Source organism: Capsicum annuum, chromosome 11, assembly GCF_002878395.1.
Source record: "Capsicum annuum cultivar UCD-10X-F1 chromosome 11, UCD10Xv1.1, whole genome shotgun sequence".
NCBI lineage: Eukaryota > Viridiplantae > Streptophyta > Magnoliopsida > Solanales > Solanaceae > Capsicum > Capsicum annuum.
Window position 1 is genome coordinate 35690813 of NC_061121.1, and position 16492 is coordinate 35707304.

Here is a 16492-nt window from a genome sequence, read left to right on the forward strand (position 1 = left end):
CCAAAGTCCAATAATCACCTACAATTTGGTCTTAATTATGTAGAGTCCATTTGATACCATAAAAAAGAAGAGGTCAAAAACTCAAAAGGAAAAGGAATTTCTTTTCTTCTCCCTCTAGTTCTCTCTAAATTGATTATTATTATTATTATTATTTTAATTTATATGATCCAATCTTTTTTTACTTCCCCCCCCCCCCCCCCAAAAAAAAAACCCAGCTAACACTACATACACAATTATAAAAAGAACTTTTCTTTTTTCTCATGATATATTGTTGCATCACAAACAAGATTTTCCATTTTTCCTCCATATTATTATATAATCTTCAAATAATTATCCATAGAGCTATAATTTACCTTTCTTTCCATCCTTTTTTTTTTTTTCTTTCCAATAATAAAAATTTATAAATTACATATTCAATATTCATCACTTCTACACTTTTTTTTTTTTGAAGTGTTTTGTTTTCCTTCCATTGAAGAGAATTTTTCAAACAAAGCAAACCGCCATTAACGGACTCGTTTGAAGATCTCTGTAATAAATTCTTCTCCTTTTTCTATTTTAATTAATTAATCAATTAATTATTTTATTATTAGTGCTTCATTGTTTTATACTTTTCTTAAATTTAAAGTAATATAAATTTAGTAGATCATTAGTTGTTAATTATGGTTAATTTTCTTAGATCTGTTATTATAATTGTAATTATGTGTTAATTTTGTTTGTTACAGGATTTTGTATTATTTGTTTAATTGGAGGATTTGGAGAGTATTTTTTTATTTTTGATTAATTAACAATGGTGAAAGAGATATGAAGATATGAGTTCTTCTCAACTCAAACGTCCCATTGTTTCTTCTTCTCGTGCTGAACCGTAAGTATTATTTATCATTATTAACTGCAAAATATGTTTTTTTTTTTTTTTTTTACTTTTTTTTTTTTTTTTTTTGGGAATCTTAGGTAATTTTTGAAAATTTTAACGTATAATTTGGTTAGTGATAGTATTTTTTTTTTCTGGTGAATTTTGTTCTTCAATTGAGCTGAACAGAGAGTAGTATTTAGTTTAGTTTAAAAATCATCTTTTTCGAGTTAATTTTGAGATTAATAGGTAAGATTTTGAAAATTGTAACGTATAATTTGATTAGTGCTAATCTTTTTTTTTTTTTTGGTGAATTTTGTTCTTCTGTTGAGCTGAATAGAGAGTAGTATTTAGTTTAGTTTAGTTTAAAAATGTTTTTTTGGTGTTAATTTTGAGATTATTAGGTAATATTTTGAAAATTTTAACGTATAATTTGGTTAGTGATAATCTATTATATATATAATCTATTTGAGCTGAACAGAGAGTAGTATTTAGTTTAAAAATCATTTTTTTCATGTTAATTTTGAGATTTTTAGGTAATATTCTAAAAATTTGAATGTATAATTTGATTTGTGATAATCTTCTTTTTTTGTTTTTGGTGAATTTTGTTCTTCAATTGAGCTGAATAGAGAATAGTACTTAGTTTAGTTGCATCATAGTAAAGTCCAGATTTTGTTTTCCTTTTCAAATATTAGCATGCAATTGTTTTTTTTAGAATTTATAAATCGTTTTCTTTTGTGTAAATTTGAGATTATTAGGTGATATTTTGAAAATTTTAACGTATAATTTGGTGGGCTACAAATTTGTTTTGTGAAAGTAGTGATTTTTCCTTTTTGGTGAATTTTATCCTCTATTTGAGCTGAACAGAGTAGTATGTAGTTTAGTTGTATCGCAGTAAGGTCAGAGTTTGTTTCATTTTTTTAAATATTAGAACAAAATTTGTTTATTTATTTTATCTTTTTCGTTTTAGTCTTTGTTGAGCTGAGGGTGCAAGGTTTGCGTATGCTCTACTTTCCCCAGACTCCACTTATGGGATTGCTGAGTATGTTGTCATTGTGGATTTTGCTTTAGAATATGAAAGAGTTCAGTGGCTCATGATAGATGTTGATTCTCTGTAGAAAGATGTGTTCTTTTTTCATGTATTGTTTTGTGGAAGTGATTTTTTTTTTTGGGTGAATTTTATCCTCTATTTGAGCTGAAGAAAGAGTAGTATTTAGTGTAGTTGTGTCATATTAAAGTTCAGATTTTGTTTTCCTTGTTAATATTTTAGAATGAAATTGTTCTTTTTGTCTTTGTTGGTTTGTGTACACTTTATCTTTCCCCGACCCCACTTGTGGGATTACGTTGGATATGTTGGTGACGTTTTTGTCCTTTTTTGTCTTACTCAATGTTGAAGCTAGGATTTTGATTAAGAACATGAACACGTTCAGTATTGATATTGTTACTATGTGATTGTATAAAGATGTGCTCTTTTTTCGTGTTATTTTAAGATTATTAGGTGATATTTTGAAAATTTTAATGTATATTTGATGGCCTGAAAATTTGTTTTGTGAAAGTGATAAAATTTTTTTCTGGGTGTGAATTTTGTTCTTCAATTAGGCTGAACAGAGAGTAGTATTTAGTTTAGTTGCATCAGAGTAAGTCTAGATTTTGTTTTCCGTTTTAAATATTTTAGCATGAAATTGGTTTATTTATTTATTGTTTTTTTGTTTTATGAGGCGAGCGGGTAAGGTTTGCGTATGCTCTACCTTTCCCGGACTCCACTTGTGGGATTATGTTGATGTTGTTTTTGTCCTTTTTTTCCTCACTACATTGCTGAAGCTAGGATTTTGCTTCGGAATATGAACACGTCCAGTATTGATACTGTAACTAATGTGATTGTATAAACGGGTCGTGATAGATGTTGATTCCATGTAGCAAGATGTGTTCTCTTTTCCTGTATTGTTTTGTGAAAGTGATAATTTTTTTATTTTGGGTGAATTCTGTCCTCTATTTGAGCTGAACAGAGTAGTATTTAGTATTTAGTTTAGTTGTATCATAATGAAGTCAGATTTTGTTTTCCTTTTTACAATATTAGTATGATATTGGTTCATTTATTCTATATTTTCATTTTGGTCTTTGTTTAGCTGGGGATGTAAGGTTTGCGTACACTCTTACCTTCTGGCTTCCCCTGACCCCACTTGTGGGAGATTATACTGGATATGTTGTTGTTGTTGTTGATACTTTGTCTTGTTTGTCTTACTGCAATGTTGAAGCTAGGATTCGGCTTCAGAATATGAACGCGTTCAGTATTGATCAACTAATGTGATTGTACAAAGATGTGCTCTTCTTTCATGTATAGACGTTGATTCCCTGCAGAAAGATGTGACCTTTTTTCATGTATTATATTTTGATACTGTAGTTCTGGGCAATCCACAATGATGGGTGGAAGCAGTGCCAACAAGCTAACAACAAACGACGCGCTTTCCTATCTCAAGGCAGTGAAGGAAATCTTTCAGGACAGAAGGGACAAGTATGATGAGTTTCTTGAAGTCATGAAAGATTTCAAGGCCCAGAGGTAGAAATTTGCTTTACTTCTCGCCCTTTCCACTTCCCTCTCCTTATTCCTGATACGTTAGCTGCCATTGATTTAGATATATTTGGTGTTTGATTAGTCTATTTTCTTGCCTTTTCCTTGGGGTTGTTTGTTTGTAGAATTGACACTTCTGGTGTCATAGCGAGGGTGAAGGAATTATTCAAAGGGCATCGAACCTTAATTTTGGGTTTCAATACATTTTTGCCCAAGGGATATGAAATCACAAATCCCGAGGACGAACCTCCAGTGAAAAAGCCTGTTGAATTTGAAGAAGCAATCAGTTTTGTAAACAAGATAAAGGTAAATTATCATTCAACTGACAAATGCTGCATTCTTAATTAAAATTGCTTTTCTCATTTCATTAATGTGCTGCTTGCAGACTAGATTTCAAGGCGATGATTTTGTTTATAAATCGTTTCTTGATATTCTGAATATGTATAGAAAGGAAAATAAGGCTATTGCAGAAGTTTATAATGAGGTATGTTACTCACCTTTGCTTGACAGTTTCTATGTATATGAGTAGAAAAGGAAAACATTCATCTTTTCTAGTTTCATTCTGGGATTTGATTGCTTTCAAATGTCATTACTGAGTTTTTATGCATAGTGAGGCGACTTTATGTTTTTGCAGGTCTCCTTCCTTTTCCGTGGCCATGCTGATTTGCTTGAAGAGTTCACCCACTTTTTACCTGATGCCATGGCAGCAGCCCGAGCTCGTAATGCTCAAGCTCACAGGGCGCCTGTCCTGCGTTATGATGAGAAAAGCTCTTCGATGACAGCTGCAAGGCACATGCATGCCGAGAAGGTAGTTTCTTGATGATGATTTTCTAGAGTCCAATGTCGTCGAATTTTGGCTGATAAATCAGGGTGTTTTCTTTGGCTTGGCTTAGAAGGCTACTTCTGTGGGTGTCCGGGAGATTGCTATTGATCGGCCTGATCAAGAATATGAAGAAACAACATTGAGAACTGAAAGGGAAAGAAGGGAACGACAATATGAGGATAGAGAGCTGGACAGAAAATCTGTTCATAGAGATGCTGCTGTTGACCAGTTTGAACACAGTAAGTTTGCGTATTGGTATAACTTTCTTGTTCCCACTTTTAGAAGTGATTAACTAATTTAGACATTTCTTGAAATATACTATTTTGAAGCTTGTTGTCTTGAACGTGAGAAAGTTATAATTATGGGACTTTGGATGTTTTTGTATGGTACATGTATAACAATTTGGTCTGCTGAATTTTCTGGATGTATGTTTCATTTCTTGTAAACATATTCTAAGCTTCTTTTTATTAGCTCCATCAAATTTCTTAGCTCAATGGCGTCATTCGTAATCTGCTTATGTTGGAGCAGGTATGCAGGACCATGGTTTTGCTTACTGTGAGCGGGTTAAGGAAAGGTTACAGGATATGGGAGATCGAAAACAATTTTTTAAGTGCCTTCATATCTATAGCAGGAATGTAGTTACAAGCACCCAATTACAATCCCTGGTATCTTTCTTTGTTCTTTGAAATTGCTTTCAAGTTTCAATTAGCTTGTTAATTTTTTGGATTTATTTATCCTGGTTTAGGTTATCATTATCCTTGAAGTAATTTATAATTTTTTTTTATAATAATAGTATGAACCCAATAAGGCAGTAACCCCACTCTCTCTCTCTCTCTCTCTCTCTCTATATATATATATATATATATTATATAGTTTACTCCTTTTGTGTTAGCGAAGTAGCATATACTTCAGTCTGTAGTGAGAAATCTTGTGTGTATATATATTATATGGTTTACTCCTTTTGTGTAGCATATACTTCCGTCTGTAGCGAGAATCTTGTGTGTATACAAGTCATTCTTTTGCTTTTAAGACAATGAATCCCAATGTTCATATATCTTCACATGTATGTGACGTCTAGACAGTAATATCACCGATTATCAATTGCATAAATACTTTGAATTGTTCCCCATAAATAAACAATGATGAACATTCACGGAACTATAATATGTTGCCTATACACATACCAACAAATCTCTTCTAATGAGAATGTGGTTCCACTGGCATGCCTTTACGTCTGGCTTGACTTTATGCGTGCAAGTGGAGCTTCAACATTAGTTGTCAGTTACATGATTCAGTTTCTTGTTTTGTAGTGCTTCTATAGTATCAGTAAAATTTGTAATTGGAGTGAAAATTTGTTCGCCTTAGGTTAGCAGCTTACTTCAGAAACATCCTGATCTCATGGACGGGTTTGATGAATTTATTTCTCAATGTGAGAGGACAGGTAATAAGCTAATGATTCCTGCTTAAATTTTGGTTACACTTGCATTTCTGGGCTACTGCTGTTTGAGTTTTCTTTCCCAGATCTTAATAAGGATTTTATCTAATTTGGAGCTTTTCTACAGAGGGATATCTTGCTGCTATTCTGAGCAAAACACGTAAGAATAGTGATAGGACAATGAATACAATGGGTTTGTGGCCCGTGTGTATGCTCTAGATCTCGGACTTATCTCAATCCATTGCAGATTCCTTATGGAGTGATGAACAAATTCCCAAGTCTGAGAAAGTAGAAGACAGGGACAAAGACCGAGATTGCGAGTGGGAAGACAGGAATAGACTGCGGGAGACAAGAGAAAGAGATAGACATGACAGAGCTGTCGCTTATGGAAGTAGAGATGTACAAGGGCAGAGGATGTCCTTGTATCACAACAAGGATAAATATGCAGCAAAACCTATACATGAACTTGATCTCTCTAACTGTGACAGTTGCTCCCCAAGTTATCGGCTTCTTCCAAAGAATGTACAGATCTATTGTTTAACTCTTTCTTCCTAAAATACATGTATGATTGTCTTCTAAACCTTTTGCACGATGGTGCATGGATCTTTTCGCACTGCAGTATCCAATTCCTATAGCAAGTCAGAAAACAGAAATTGGTGCCGAAGTATTAAATGATCACTGGGTATCTGTTACATCAGGAAGTGAGGATTACTCTTTTAAACACATGCGCAAAAACCAGTATGAAGAAAGTTTGTTCCGATGCGAAGATGACAGGTTGGTAGTTTTCTTGATGCATGTGGTCTAAGTCTTAACCTTCATTTTTATCTAGTATGTAACACAAAGTGATCTCTTTTCCACCGACCAATTCTTGTAAAGTTCCCCTTAATATTCCTTTGCAATTGGTGATGTTTTCATAATAATAGGTTTGAGCTGGATATGCTTTTAGAATCTGTCAATGCGACAACAAGACGTGTTGAAGAATTGCTCAACAAGATCAATGATAATACTATTTCTAGTGATAGTCATATCCGTATTGAAGAACATTTTACTGGTAAGAGGCCAGTAAATAGTGTTGATATTTCTATTTGGATTGTTGTTATCAAAAATGCTTATGCACTGTTTCGGTATAGGTTTGAATCTAAGGTGCATTGAACGTCTTTATGGCGACCATGGGCTTGATGTTATGGATGTGTTGAGGAAGAATGCACCACTTGCCCTTCCAGTTATACTCACTCGCTTGAAGCAGAAACAAGAGGAGTGGGCAAGGTGTCGTTCTGATTTTAATAAAGTTTGGGCTGAAATTTACGCTAAGAACTATCACAAATCACTGGATCATCGTAGCTTTTATTTCAAGCAGCAGGACACAAAAAGTTTGAGCACTAAAGGTAATGTAAGATGACATTTTGCTGATTTAGATCTAGTTCATTTTAATAACTAGTTGCAGTATGAAATGAAAACAGAAGCATTAGTAACCAAGAAATTCAAAGATTAAGTAAATTAGAAAATTGAATACCTATTACTGGGGCTGCTTTCGTGGTGCTAGCAGGGGTGCGACATTAATCTTGCAGGTGGTTGCGCCCTCAGATTCAATTTGGTCCTGCTTTAGGATAATTCAAGTAACTAAACTATAAAGTGGAAATCTTTATGCTTGTGTAATGAACTTCATTTATTGCAACTATTCAGGTGTTTCTGCCCCCTTGATTTATTGAAGTTACATCTGTGCTGCTTATGACTCTTCCTTTGGTAATTGCAGCGGGTAGAGTTCAATTTGTCTTTAGGTGCTTATTGATAAGTATAGCTGCACTCACAAGCTTATTTAGATCGAGAACCACAACTTACTGTGGCAACTTGATCAGAAAAAAGTCTGTTCTTCAGCATTAGCTAAAGTGATTTTCTCGATGCTGATTTTTGCTTTCCCTATTTATTTTATAATCTTTTACTATACAAATGCATGTCTTCTTTCTTTTACCTCTTCCTTCCTTTTCTTCTTTTGCTTTTATAGATTGGCATAAAACTTACTTCAATACCAAGTGACCTACTACTTCAAAAATTTCCCCTTTTACTTTGTATTGTGAAACTATTTTGCCTGTCAGATAGCTTTAAAATGCATCATATCTAATTTATTCGAAGGGGAAAAGGTAAGGAATGGTAGATTGTTTCAGATAGGTCTACCAGCAATAGGTTTCCATCTTCCCGTGCATCTTACTCCTTTGGACTGTAAAGTACTGACTGTCCCAAACTTCTTGTCTAGATGTTGTAGCATATTTCTTGGATTCCTGACTGCTAAATTTGTAATAATAGGATTTTACATTAATAAGACTGCTACTCTCTCTTTCATTTGATGCTCTGTGGTAGTTATCATACCCTAAAGATGAGTTCCACTGCCAAGAGTACCATTTTATAAGTAAAATACTTTCTTTTTTCTGCTTCCCTTTTGTTGGTAGCATCTTCAATCTCTATCAACTCTATCCGTTTCCTCTTCTACCACACACATTTATTGCTCCAACTAGCATTTTTCCTGCTCTTGTTTGGTAGTTATATGTATCCTGATTTTTTTAAGGTATAGACTTCCCTTCTTCGGAGATTTTTCCAATTATATTACAGTTTTGTAGTGCATCTTTTGTGGTAAGATCTGCAAGACTCACTTGATTTTCCATAAATGCCTTTTAGTGGTTGAGGATAAATCTGGAATGTACTCCAGAAGGAAACAATGTAGCCTGGGGTGTCTCTTGCAAGAGCTTACAATTTAAAATTGACTCTTGTAGAAATATTCTTGGAGGTTGAAATGAATTCTTAGAAAGAATCTCAAGATTTATGGCTCTTACAAGAATTTTCAAGAGGTTAGAATAAGTTTAGCAGTTTCATTAGAGTTCTACTTTCTAACAACTACAAGACCTAACAAGCAGAGAAATTGATGACGCAGAAACTCCAGTTTAGCTTTCACCTCGTTTTACTTGCTCTGAAGTCTTATCTAGCGTTAAGAATAATGTAATGCTTGCCCTGCATGAGAATTTGTTCCGTGAATGCTTGGCTGATCAAACAGTAAACATATTTGAGCCAACTGTTTAGTATTATAATAATGTTGTAGTTTATGTATACTGTATAAAATAGGTTAGCACAAGCCTTATATCCAGATTATTCCAGAAGGTGGATTACTACTAATGAGGCTCTTGTCTTGAATTACCCTCTATATAGGTGAATCAAGGAATATTGACATGAAGGCTCTAGTTTGAGACTGAAAGCTACTAGGAAAATTATCTAGAAATAACATCCTCAACTTACAATTGAAAAACCTCCTCTTCCTCAAAGATTAAAAAGAAAACAAACTGTATCTGCTCTTTAAAACATGATTTGGAAAGTTTGGTGTCCCTAAGCTATCTGTTGTCCTGTAAATGAAGTAGCCTGTAGCTATCTTTGCTCACAGCATTTCGTGCAGGTGGTCTAATGTTCTTTATTTGGGAAAAGGTTGTCACACTGGTAGTAAAAACCAAAAGGAGGAGTAAGAGATTTCACCATCAATGTGGTTGTGAGCCATCTCAACCGATTAGCTTTGATTGATTGATGTATTCTTTCGCATGTGGATATCATGATATGCTTTCACAGAGTTCAGTAGCCAAGGTTTTATTCATTGGGTGCCTTTATTTTCTAGCAGACAGAGGAGGAAGTTTGTTGTATGTCCACAATAGTGCTACTTTCTTGAGTTGATTATAGAATTTTCAAGCATCTGTTATTTTTGTCCCAGTACTAGCACGCCTTGAATTGTTTTGTAGAAAAAGATCTTTTGAGAGATCATGGTGCCTTTTATGATTTTTTTTTGTGTAAACTCTTTCTTGCAACAAGTGCTTATTTCCCATGGAACTGATGGTTTTCTTCCCCACAGCACTGCTGGCTGAGATCAAAGAAATCAGTGAAATTAAGTGCAAAGAAGATGATGTGCTGCTATCGGTTGCTGCTGGAAATGGGCTACCAATTATCGCACATCTGGAGTTCGAGTATCCTGATTCGGACATCCATGAAGACCTTTATCAAATCATTAAGTATTCATGTAGAGAAGTTTGTACAAGAGAACAGTTGGACAAAGTCATGAAGATTTGGACCACCTTCCTGGAACCAATATTTGGTGTTCCTCGTCAGCCTCAGGATGAAGTGGATGGTGGAGATGTTGTAAAGGATAAAAATCTAAATGCTAAAGATAAAACAGCAATTGAAGGGGAAAGGGTTGGCAGCCCTGCTAGTGGCTCGGGCATGAATTGCAGACAAGGCAGTTCCAGGAATGGAGATGAAGAGCATCCACCTGAGCATTTAATTTCTTCCAGAGTTCAGATAGCAGATGGTGAAAATGGGTTTAAGGATGATAGCTCTCCTCATGCAAATGGTGTGACGCTGAAAATTGTTACTTCAAAGAACGTCCTTCAACATGGGAAGGCAGCCGCTAATCTGAATATGGCAGATGGGGCATCTGGTCTCAGCAGAGAAGCTTTCTGTGCGGACCAGCTAGTGCTTTCAAACAGTGCTACTGTGGGGGAAAACCATGGAAGAGTCTGTAGAGAAAATGCTTCAGGTTCACGGGCTGCCTACTCGGCATTTCTCTTCCATTTTGTGTTTTCTATCCCTTTTCATGGGATTAAGTATTTGAAAAGTTTTACTCTTTCCATTATCAGGGCATGGTGCAGGCACTTCCAGACCTAGTAGTTCCACAATCAAACGTGAACCTGAGATAGTATTGTCTAATGACTCAAAGGTACTGTGTTTTAACTTCTAGATGACTGCAAACCAACCCCCCCGCCCCCGTGAACGCCCTCACCAAATTTTGGGAAACAAGACACTGAGAAAAAACAAGAAAGAAAAAGTTTGTTTAAGCTTGTAGTATATCCGTTGTTTCCCCTATCTCTAATATCTATCCCTTTTTTCTTTTTCCCCGCATGATTTTAGGACGGAGGGCTCATGGACCCAAAGGCAGAAGGTATCAAAGTTGAAAAATGTCTTGAAGAATCCGTAGGAAAGTGTAGACTTGAGAGAGAAGAGGGTGAATTGACTCCAAATGGTGATTTTGAGGATAATTTTACGCCATTGAATGAAGGTGGTCAAAATGAATCACATAGTTTAAAGGGAAGTTCAAGTAGTAAGCTGTACCAAGGTGGACGTGGAGAAGAAGAAATTCGTGGTAGAGTCGGAGGATGTGCGAATGATGCTGATGATGAAGGGGAAGCGAGTGCTCAGGGAACATCAGAGGACAGTGAAAATGCTTCTGAAAATTGTGATGTTTCAGGTAGTGAGTCTGCTAATGGAGAAGGTTCTCATGAAGAGCGTGAAGAAGATGGAGACAATGATGTGAATGATAACAAGGCAGAGAGTGAAGGAGAGGTGGAAGGAACTGTTGATGTCCATGATGCTGAAGGAGATGGTGCTGTTATGCCATTTTCAGAACGTCTTCTACATACATCCAGGCCTCTGACCAAGCACGTTCCTTCTATATTTCATGACAGGGAGAAGGAATCACGTATATTTTTTGGAAATGATTCATTTTATGTGTTGTTCAGACTTCACCAGGTATGGCTATTTAATATTACTTAAGTATAAATTCTTCGCGTGATGCAACACTAACATATCTTCTTCTAACTACAGACATTATATGAAAGACTGCAGAAAGCAAAATTGCATTCATCATCATCGGAACACAGATGGAGAGCCTCAAACGCTATCAACTCCACTGAGTCATATTCCAGGTCAGATGAGTGATTTGTTTTCCGTTCCAGTGAATTATGCTTGATCTGTACTTAATCAGACTAAGCTCCTCTTTAATGTTTCAGATTCAGGAGTGCACTCTATAACCTGCTCGATGGTTCCTCTGACAATGCAAAGTTCGAGGATGACTGCCGAGCTATTATTGGAGCCCAGTCATATCTTCTCTTCACCTTGGACAAGCTGATATACAAAATTGTCAAACAGGCAAGTGCCTGTGTTTTTCATTTTCTCCTTGTTTGGTGTATGCAACTGTCTTGTACAATTCTAAGTTTCTGCATCTCATGCAGCTCCAGACGATTGCAACTGATGAGTTGGAAAGTAAACTTCTCCAACTATATGCATATGAAATCTCAAGAAATTCTAGCACATTTTCGGATGTAGTTTACCATGAAAATGTGCGTGCCCTTGTTCATGACGAGACCATGTACAGAATAGCATGTGTAAGTTTTTGCAACATCATTCCTTCTTTTTATGTTAATGTGGCCAATATAAAACCTTGCATTCCGTTCTCCATTTAAACATAGCAATGATAAACATCCTCCATTGCAGTCATCTAAACCAACACGTCTTACCATACAACTCATGGACTATGTTTATGATAAGCCTGAGGTATCTGCTGTTTCAATGGACCCAAATTTTGCAGCTTATTTAAGCAATGAACTCCTCTCCGTTAATCCTCAGAAGGAGAACCCTGGGGTGTTCTTGACAAGGTACATTATCAATAGAAGAGTACTTTGTTGACATTTTCTATAACATAGGTTAATAGCATGCTCGTATTTTGCAGAAATAAACGGAAGTATGGAGTTAGAGATGAGACTTTTACATCCGAGGCTATGGAAGGACTTAAAATTTTTAATGGTCTAGAATGTAAAATAGCATGCAGTTCATCAAAGGTATTCTAGCTATTCGCAGAAGGACATCAATTTAAGAACATCGTCTCTCTTGCTCACTTTGTTTTTGTGGCTTCTATGCCTAGGTCTCTTACGTCTTAGACACTGAAGATTCTTTAATCCGTTCAAGAAAAAGGCGAAGAATATTAAAGGAGAAGTTTTTGTCTAATGGCCATTCAAAGTGTTTGAACAGGTCTGATAAAGTGCAACGCTTCCGCAGATTGCTCTCCAGTTGAACATGTGCATTTTGCATAGTAAGGTAATCTATAACTTCAGTTAGTCATGGTTATAGTTCTCTGACACACAAAATGGAGAAATGAAGTCCAAAGTTAGAATTTCCCATATCTTACGTGCTCCTGAAGGTTTCTCGCTTGCTCGTACTTGTGGAAATTCAAAGTTTGGACAGTAATACCATATATATATATATTTTTTAAAAAAGTTTCCTATTAAATAAATGATCCAGCTAACAGCTTGGAAAATTTGTAGGATGTCATTCTAAATTTTTGTTCCCAGATTGATGTATATATTTTCCCCTTCTCTGTTGTAAAACACAAATAATTACGTAAAATGTATCTTGTTACATTTTAGTAGATCCCTTGCTGCATTTATATATCCATTTTTCCTGCTTAATTTCCCGGAGTCAAATTTTGATTGCCAAATTTGGTTCCCCCCCCCCCCCCCCCCCCCAAACCTTCGCCCCCAATCACAGTTTTAAGTCTTGGAAACAGCCTCCGACAAAAATGCAAGGTAAGACTGCATACAGTAGATGCTTGTGGCAAGGTCATAGCTTGGACTACCTTTTTTAAATCCCTCTCCCCCCACCCAAACACCCACCCCACCCACTTTTTGGGGAGATAATTTCAAATATATACAATAAATATAGTCGTGTTTTTTTTTTTTTTTTGGTTAATAGGGATTTCATTAAGAGAACTGATAGTCAAAGATAATTACAAATGTCGGCATCAGTAGTTGTTACAACATCATCATTAACAAGTCTTTCAAAATAAGTTCTAGTTATGTCTGCTCAATCACTTTCCGAGCATATATTGACGGAACTACAAAAATGGACGTCTTCTTCAGATCTATTATCATTGCTCCTAGTTTAGCTATAGCATCAGCTACTACATTTTCTTCTCTAAAGCAGTAGGTTACCTAGGGCTTCCCTAGTCTCTTTATTCTTAACTTGTATTCATCAAGTAAATCATCATAAAACAAGTTATCAACTTTTAGCATGGATATTATTTCCTTGGAATCAATGTTGATTTCGAGGGGTAGGAGGTGGTGGTTTTCGGCCAGTCTCAGACCCTCTACCAAAGCAGTTAGTTCCATTTGATTGTTGGTGGTATGAGGGTAGTGTTTAGCAAAATCCACTTCCCAGCCACTTCTACAGTTTTTAATAACTCCCCCGGTCCCTCCCTTCCTAGGATTGTTTAGGCAAGTACCGTCTGCATTCAGCTTGTAGAAGTGGGATGCAGGGGGTGCTATTTCACGTTGATGATGGTTAGTTTTTGGGCATACAAAATTTTGTTGCTAGCTACATGGTAGAATTCAACTGCTTCTGCATGGATATCCTGAAAGTTAGGCTTGTTTTTTTTGTTGTTGAAGGAGTTAGAGTTTCTATTGTTCCAGATTGCCTAAAAGGTAAGGGGGAGGATGTTGTTTAGTTTTCTCCATGTGTTGGTCCAGTTGGGTAGAAGCTGTGGATGGAGATCCAAAGAGCTGCACCCTTTCCAATGATGTGGTGCCAAGTATCTCTTGATTGAGGGCATTGAAAAAAGATGTGGATGATGTCCTCAGAGGGGTGGTTGCAGTTTAAACAGTTAGGGGTAATATTAAGGGCCATGCTTGAGAGAGTGAGCTTTGTTAGGAGTCGGTTATGCTGAGTTAGCCAAAGAAAGAATTTGATTTTGGGACGGCAATTGATCTTCCAAATCCAGTTAAAAGAGTTATGGCATTCAATGGAATTGGTGATATAACTCTTGTATATAAGTGAGTAAGCACTTTTGCTAGTGAATAAACCATTGCCAAAGACATCCCAAATCAAATGGTCAGAGTTGATTCTGGTGTTGTGTCTAAAAGTGACGGAGATGGTCTCAGTAAGGTGATCCTGAATATAGATTGAGAGAGTGTCCATATGCCAGATTGAGCTTAGCTTGGTGTCTTTTTGGTCTAGTTGGAGGGGGCTTTGGATGAGGTTTTTGAGAGGGGGGCTGTTAGACAGCCATTTGTCCATTCAAAAGTTGATTTTCTCCCCTTTGTGAACTATCTATTGTGTGGCTTTGGTGCAATGTCTCTAGCCCAGCTATAAGCTTTTCCAAGTGTTGGAAGTAGTTTTTTTGATGGTTCCATTCTGGTTAATGTACTTGTTCCTAAGTATAGAGGCCAGAGCTTATTTTGATGCTGGTGATACCTCCAAGCCAAGCTAGTGAGCATGGTTTCATTCTTTGTTTTGGCTTTTTGAATGTCTAGTCCCCCATTTTTTTTGGGAAGGGTAAGAGTAACTCAGTTTATGAGGTGCATTTTTCTTTTTTTTCAGAGATGGATCCCCAAATGAAATTCCTTTGAGTTCTATCAATGATTTTGAGGATTTTATTAGGGATAGAAATGTATTGCATGATGTGGATGGAGATGCTGTTGAAGGAGGACTGGGCTAGAGTGGTTCTTCTAGCCATGTTGAGGAAACTGGTTTTCAGCCTGCCAGTTTATTGTTGAGGTTGTCAATAATAAATTGGAAGTCTCTATTGCAAGGTCTCTTATGAAAAATTAGGAAGCTCAAGTATTTCCCAAAGTGTTCTTTGGTATGGATGTTAAAGATGGTTGAGAGATGAACCTTATCATTAGGAGGGCAAGTCCTAGAGAAGACCACTTTGAGCCATGTTCACCTTTTGGCTAGAGAAGTTGCTGAAGTTTCCAAGGGCTCTCTTAATGGTGTTGTAGTTCTTTTGGTTGGCCTTTGCCACGAGGACAAGGTCATCAGCAAAGAAAATATGGGAGAGAGGGGGGGCATTTCTGCTAATGGTGATAGGATCCTAGTTTAAGTTGTCAATTTCATGGTCAATTCATCTTGAAAGAAGTTCCATACACATTATGAAAAGATAGCGGGATAGGGGGTCTCCTTTTCTTATTTCTCTGTTAGGTTGGAAGAAGTTAGTTTTTCCTCCATTGACAAGAATATAGATTGAAGAGGAGGAGATGCAAGACATGATGGGGGAGGTTAGGTTGGGAGAGATGTCAAAGAAGATGAGAGCTTGCTTAATGAAGCTCTACTCGATTGTATCAAAAGCTTTCTCAAGATCAATTTTAAGGATCATGTTAGCCTTTTTCCCAGTCATTTTCTTAAAATGAGAGAACCTCTTGGACAATGATGGCATTGTCAGAGGTCCTTTTTTTTGGAAAGGAAGCTGGCCTGGCTTTGACTAATGGTCTTATCTAGGTGGGGATTGAGTTTAGAGCAATGATCTTGGTGATGCAAAGTCCAATAGGTCTAAAGTTTCTAAGGTTTGAGGCATTTGGGCATTTAGAAATGAGGCAGAAGTAAGTGGTGTTCACCTCTTTCTGCACTCAACTGAAATTGAAGGTATTCTGACAGAATTGGATGACTTGCGAGCCCACAATGTTCCACTACTTTTGGAAGAACAGAGGGTGGATGCCATTAGGGCCAGGAGCTTTTCTTGGTTTAAAGGAGAAGACAACCTCCTTGACTTTCTTGGGAGTGGGGGTGGAGTCAAGATGGTTGTGGTCCTCATGGTTCAGGGACCATTTGGAGGAGGGGTTATTATGGAATCTAATGTTAGAGGTTAGATGGCCAGTGGAGTAAAGGGAGTTATAGAATATAAGGATATTCTCTTTGATTTCCTTAGGGTTATAAGTCCAGTTTCCACTGTCATCCTTGAGAGCATTGATTTTGTTTCTTCTCCTTATATTGAGGGTAGAAGTGTAGAAGAAACTGGTGTTGGAGTCTCCCTCAGCAAGCTAGTTAATTATGGACTTAATTCTCCAGAATTTCTGTTCTTGCTGAAGGATGTCACTATATTCTCTAGTGAGCCTTATTTCAAGGTCATGGAGGAAAGAGTTGATAGGGTAAGAAGGAGCTACTTGGATGCTAGCTAGTCTGGCCAGGATCCTTCTTTTATTTAGGAAGATGTTACCAAAACATTCCTTGTTTCAAGTGGTTACATTGTCT

At 36.6% G+C, this 16492-nt stretch overlaps 1 protein-coding gene across 3 annotated transcripts; it reads left to right on the plus strand.

The window, feature by feature from the left end:
* Positions 1–216: 216 nt before the first annotated feature.
* LOC107847628 (paired amphipathic helix protein Sin3-like 4) lies at positions 217–12899 on the plus strand. 3 transcript variants are annotated; one of them, XM_047398720.1, is made up of 23 exons: positions 217–528; positions 723–862; positions 3249–3404; positions 3542–3722; positions 3802–3900; positions 4051–4224; positions 4313–4478; positions 4768–4904; positions 5605–5680; positions 5802–5834; positions 5922–6196; positions 6294–6448; positions 6598–6725; positions 6805–7059; positions 9555–10235; positions 10336–10415; positions 10607–11224; positions 11300–11400; positions 11485–11623; positions 11707–11859; positions 11969–12129; positions 12204–12312; positions 12396–12899. In XM_047398720.1, the coding sequence occupies exons 2-23, from the start codon at positions 810–812 to the stop codon at positions 12543–12545; spliced, it is 4080 nt and encodes a 1359-aa protein (XP_047254676.1). In that variant the 5' UTR covers positions 217–528; positions 723–809; the 3' UTR covers positions 12546–12899. The 3 variants fall into 3 exon arrangements, with proteins under 3 accessions (XP_047254676.1, XP_047254675.1, XP_047254677.1); XM_047398719.1 differs by having other exon boundaries at positions 218–528; positions 4310–4478; XM_047398721.1 differs by lacking the exon at positions 723–862 and having other exon boundaries at positions 256–528; positions 4310–4478.
* The last annotated feature ends 3593 nt before the right edge of the window (positions 12900–16492 follow it).

Excerpts from the sequence above, each read along its gene's own strand:
- LOC107847628 (XM_047398719.1), top strand. The coding sequence starts at position 810 with ATGAGTTCTTCTCAACTCAAACGTCCCATTGTTTCTTCTTCTCGTGCT. Across the intron at positions 10,416-10,606 it reads TATTGTCTAATGACTCAAAG|GACGGAGGGCTCATGGACCC; the intron begins GTACTGTGTTTT and ends GCATGATTTTAG. Across the intron at positions 11,225-11,299 it reads TGTTGTTCAGACTTCACCAG|ACATTATATGAAAGACTGCA; the intron begins GTATGGCTATTT and ends TTCTAACTACAG.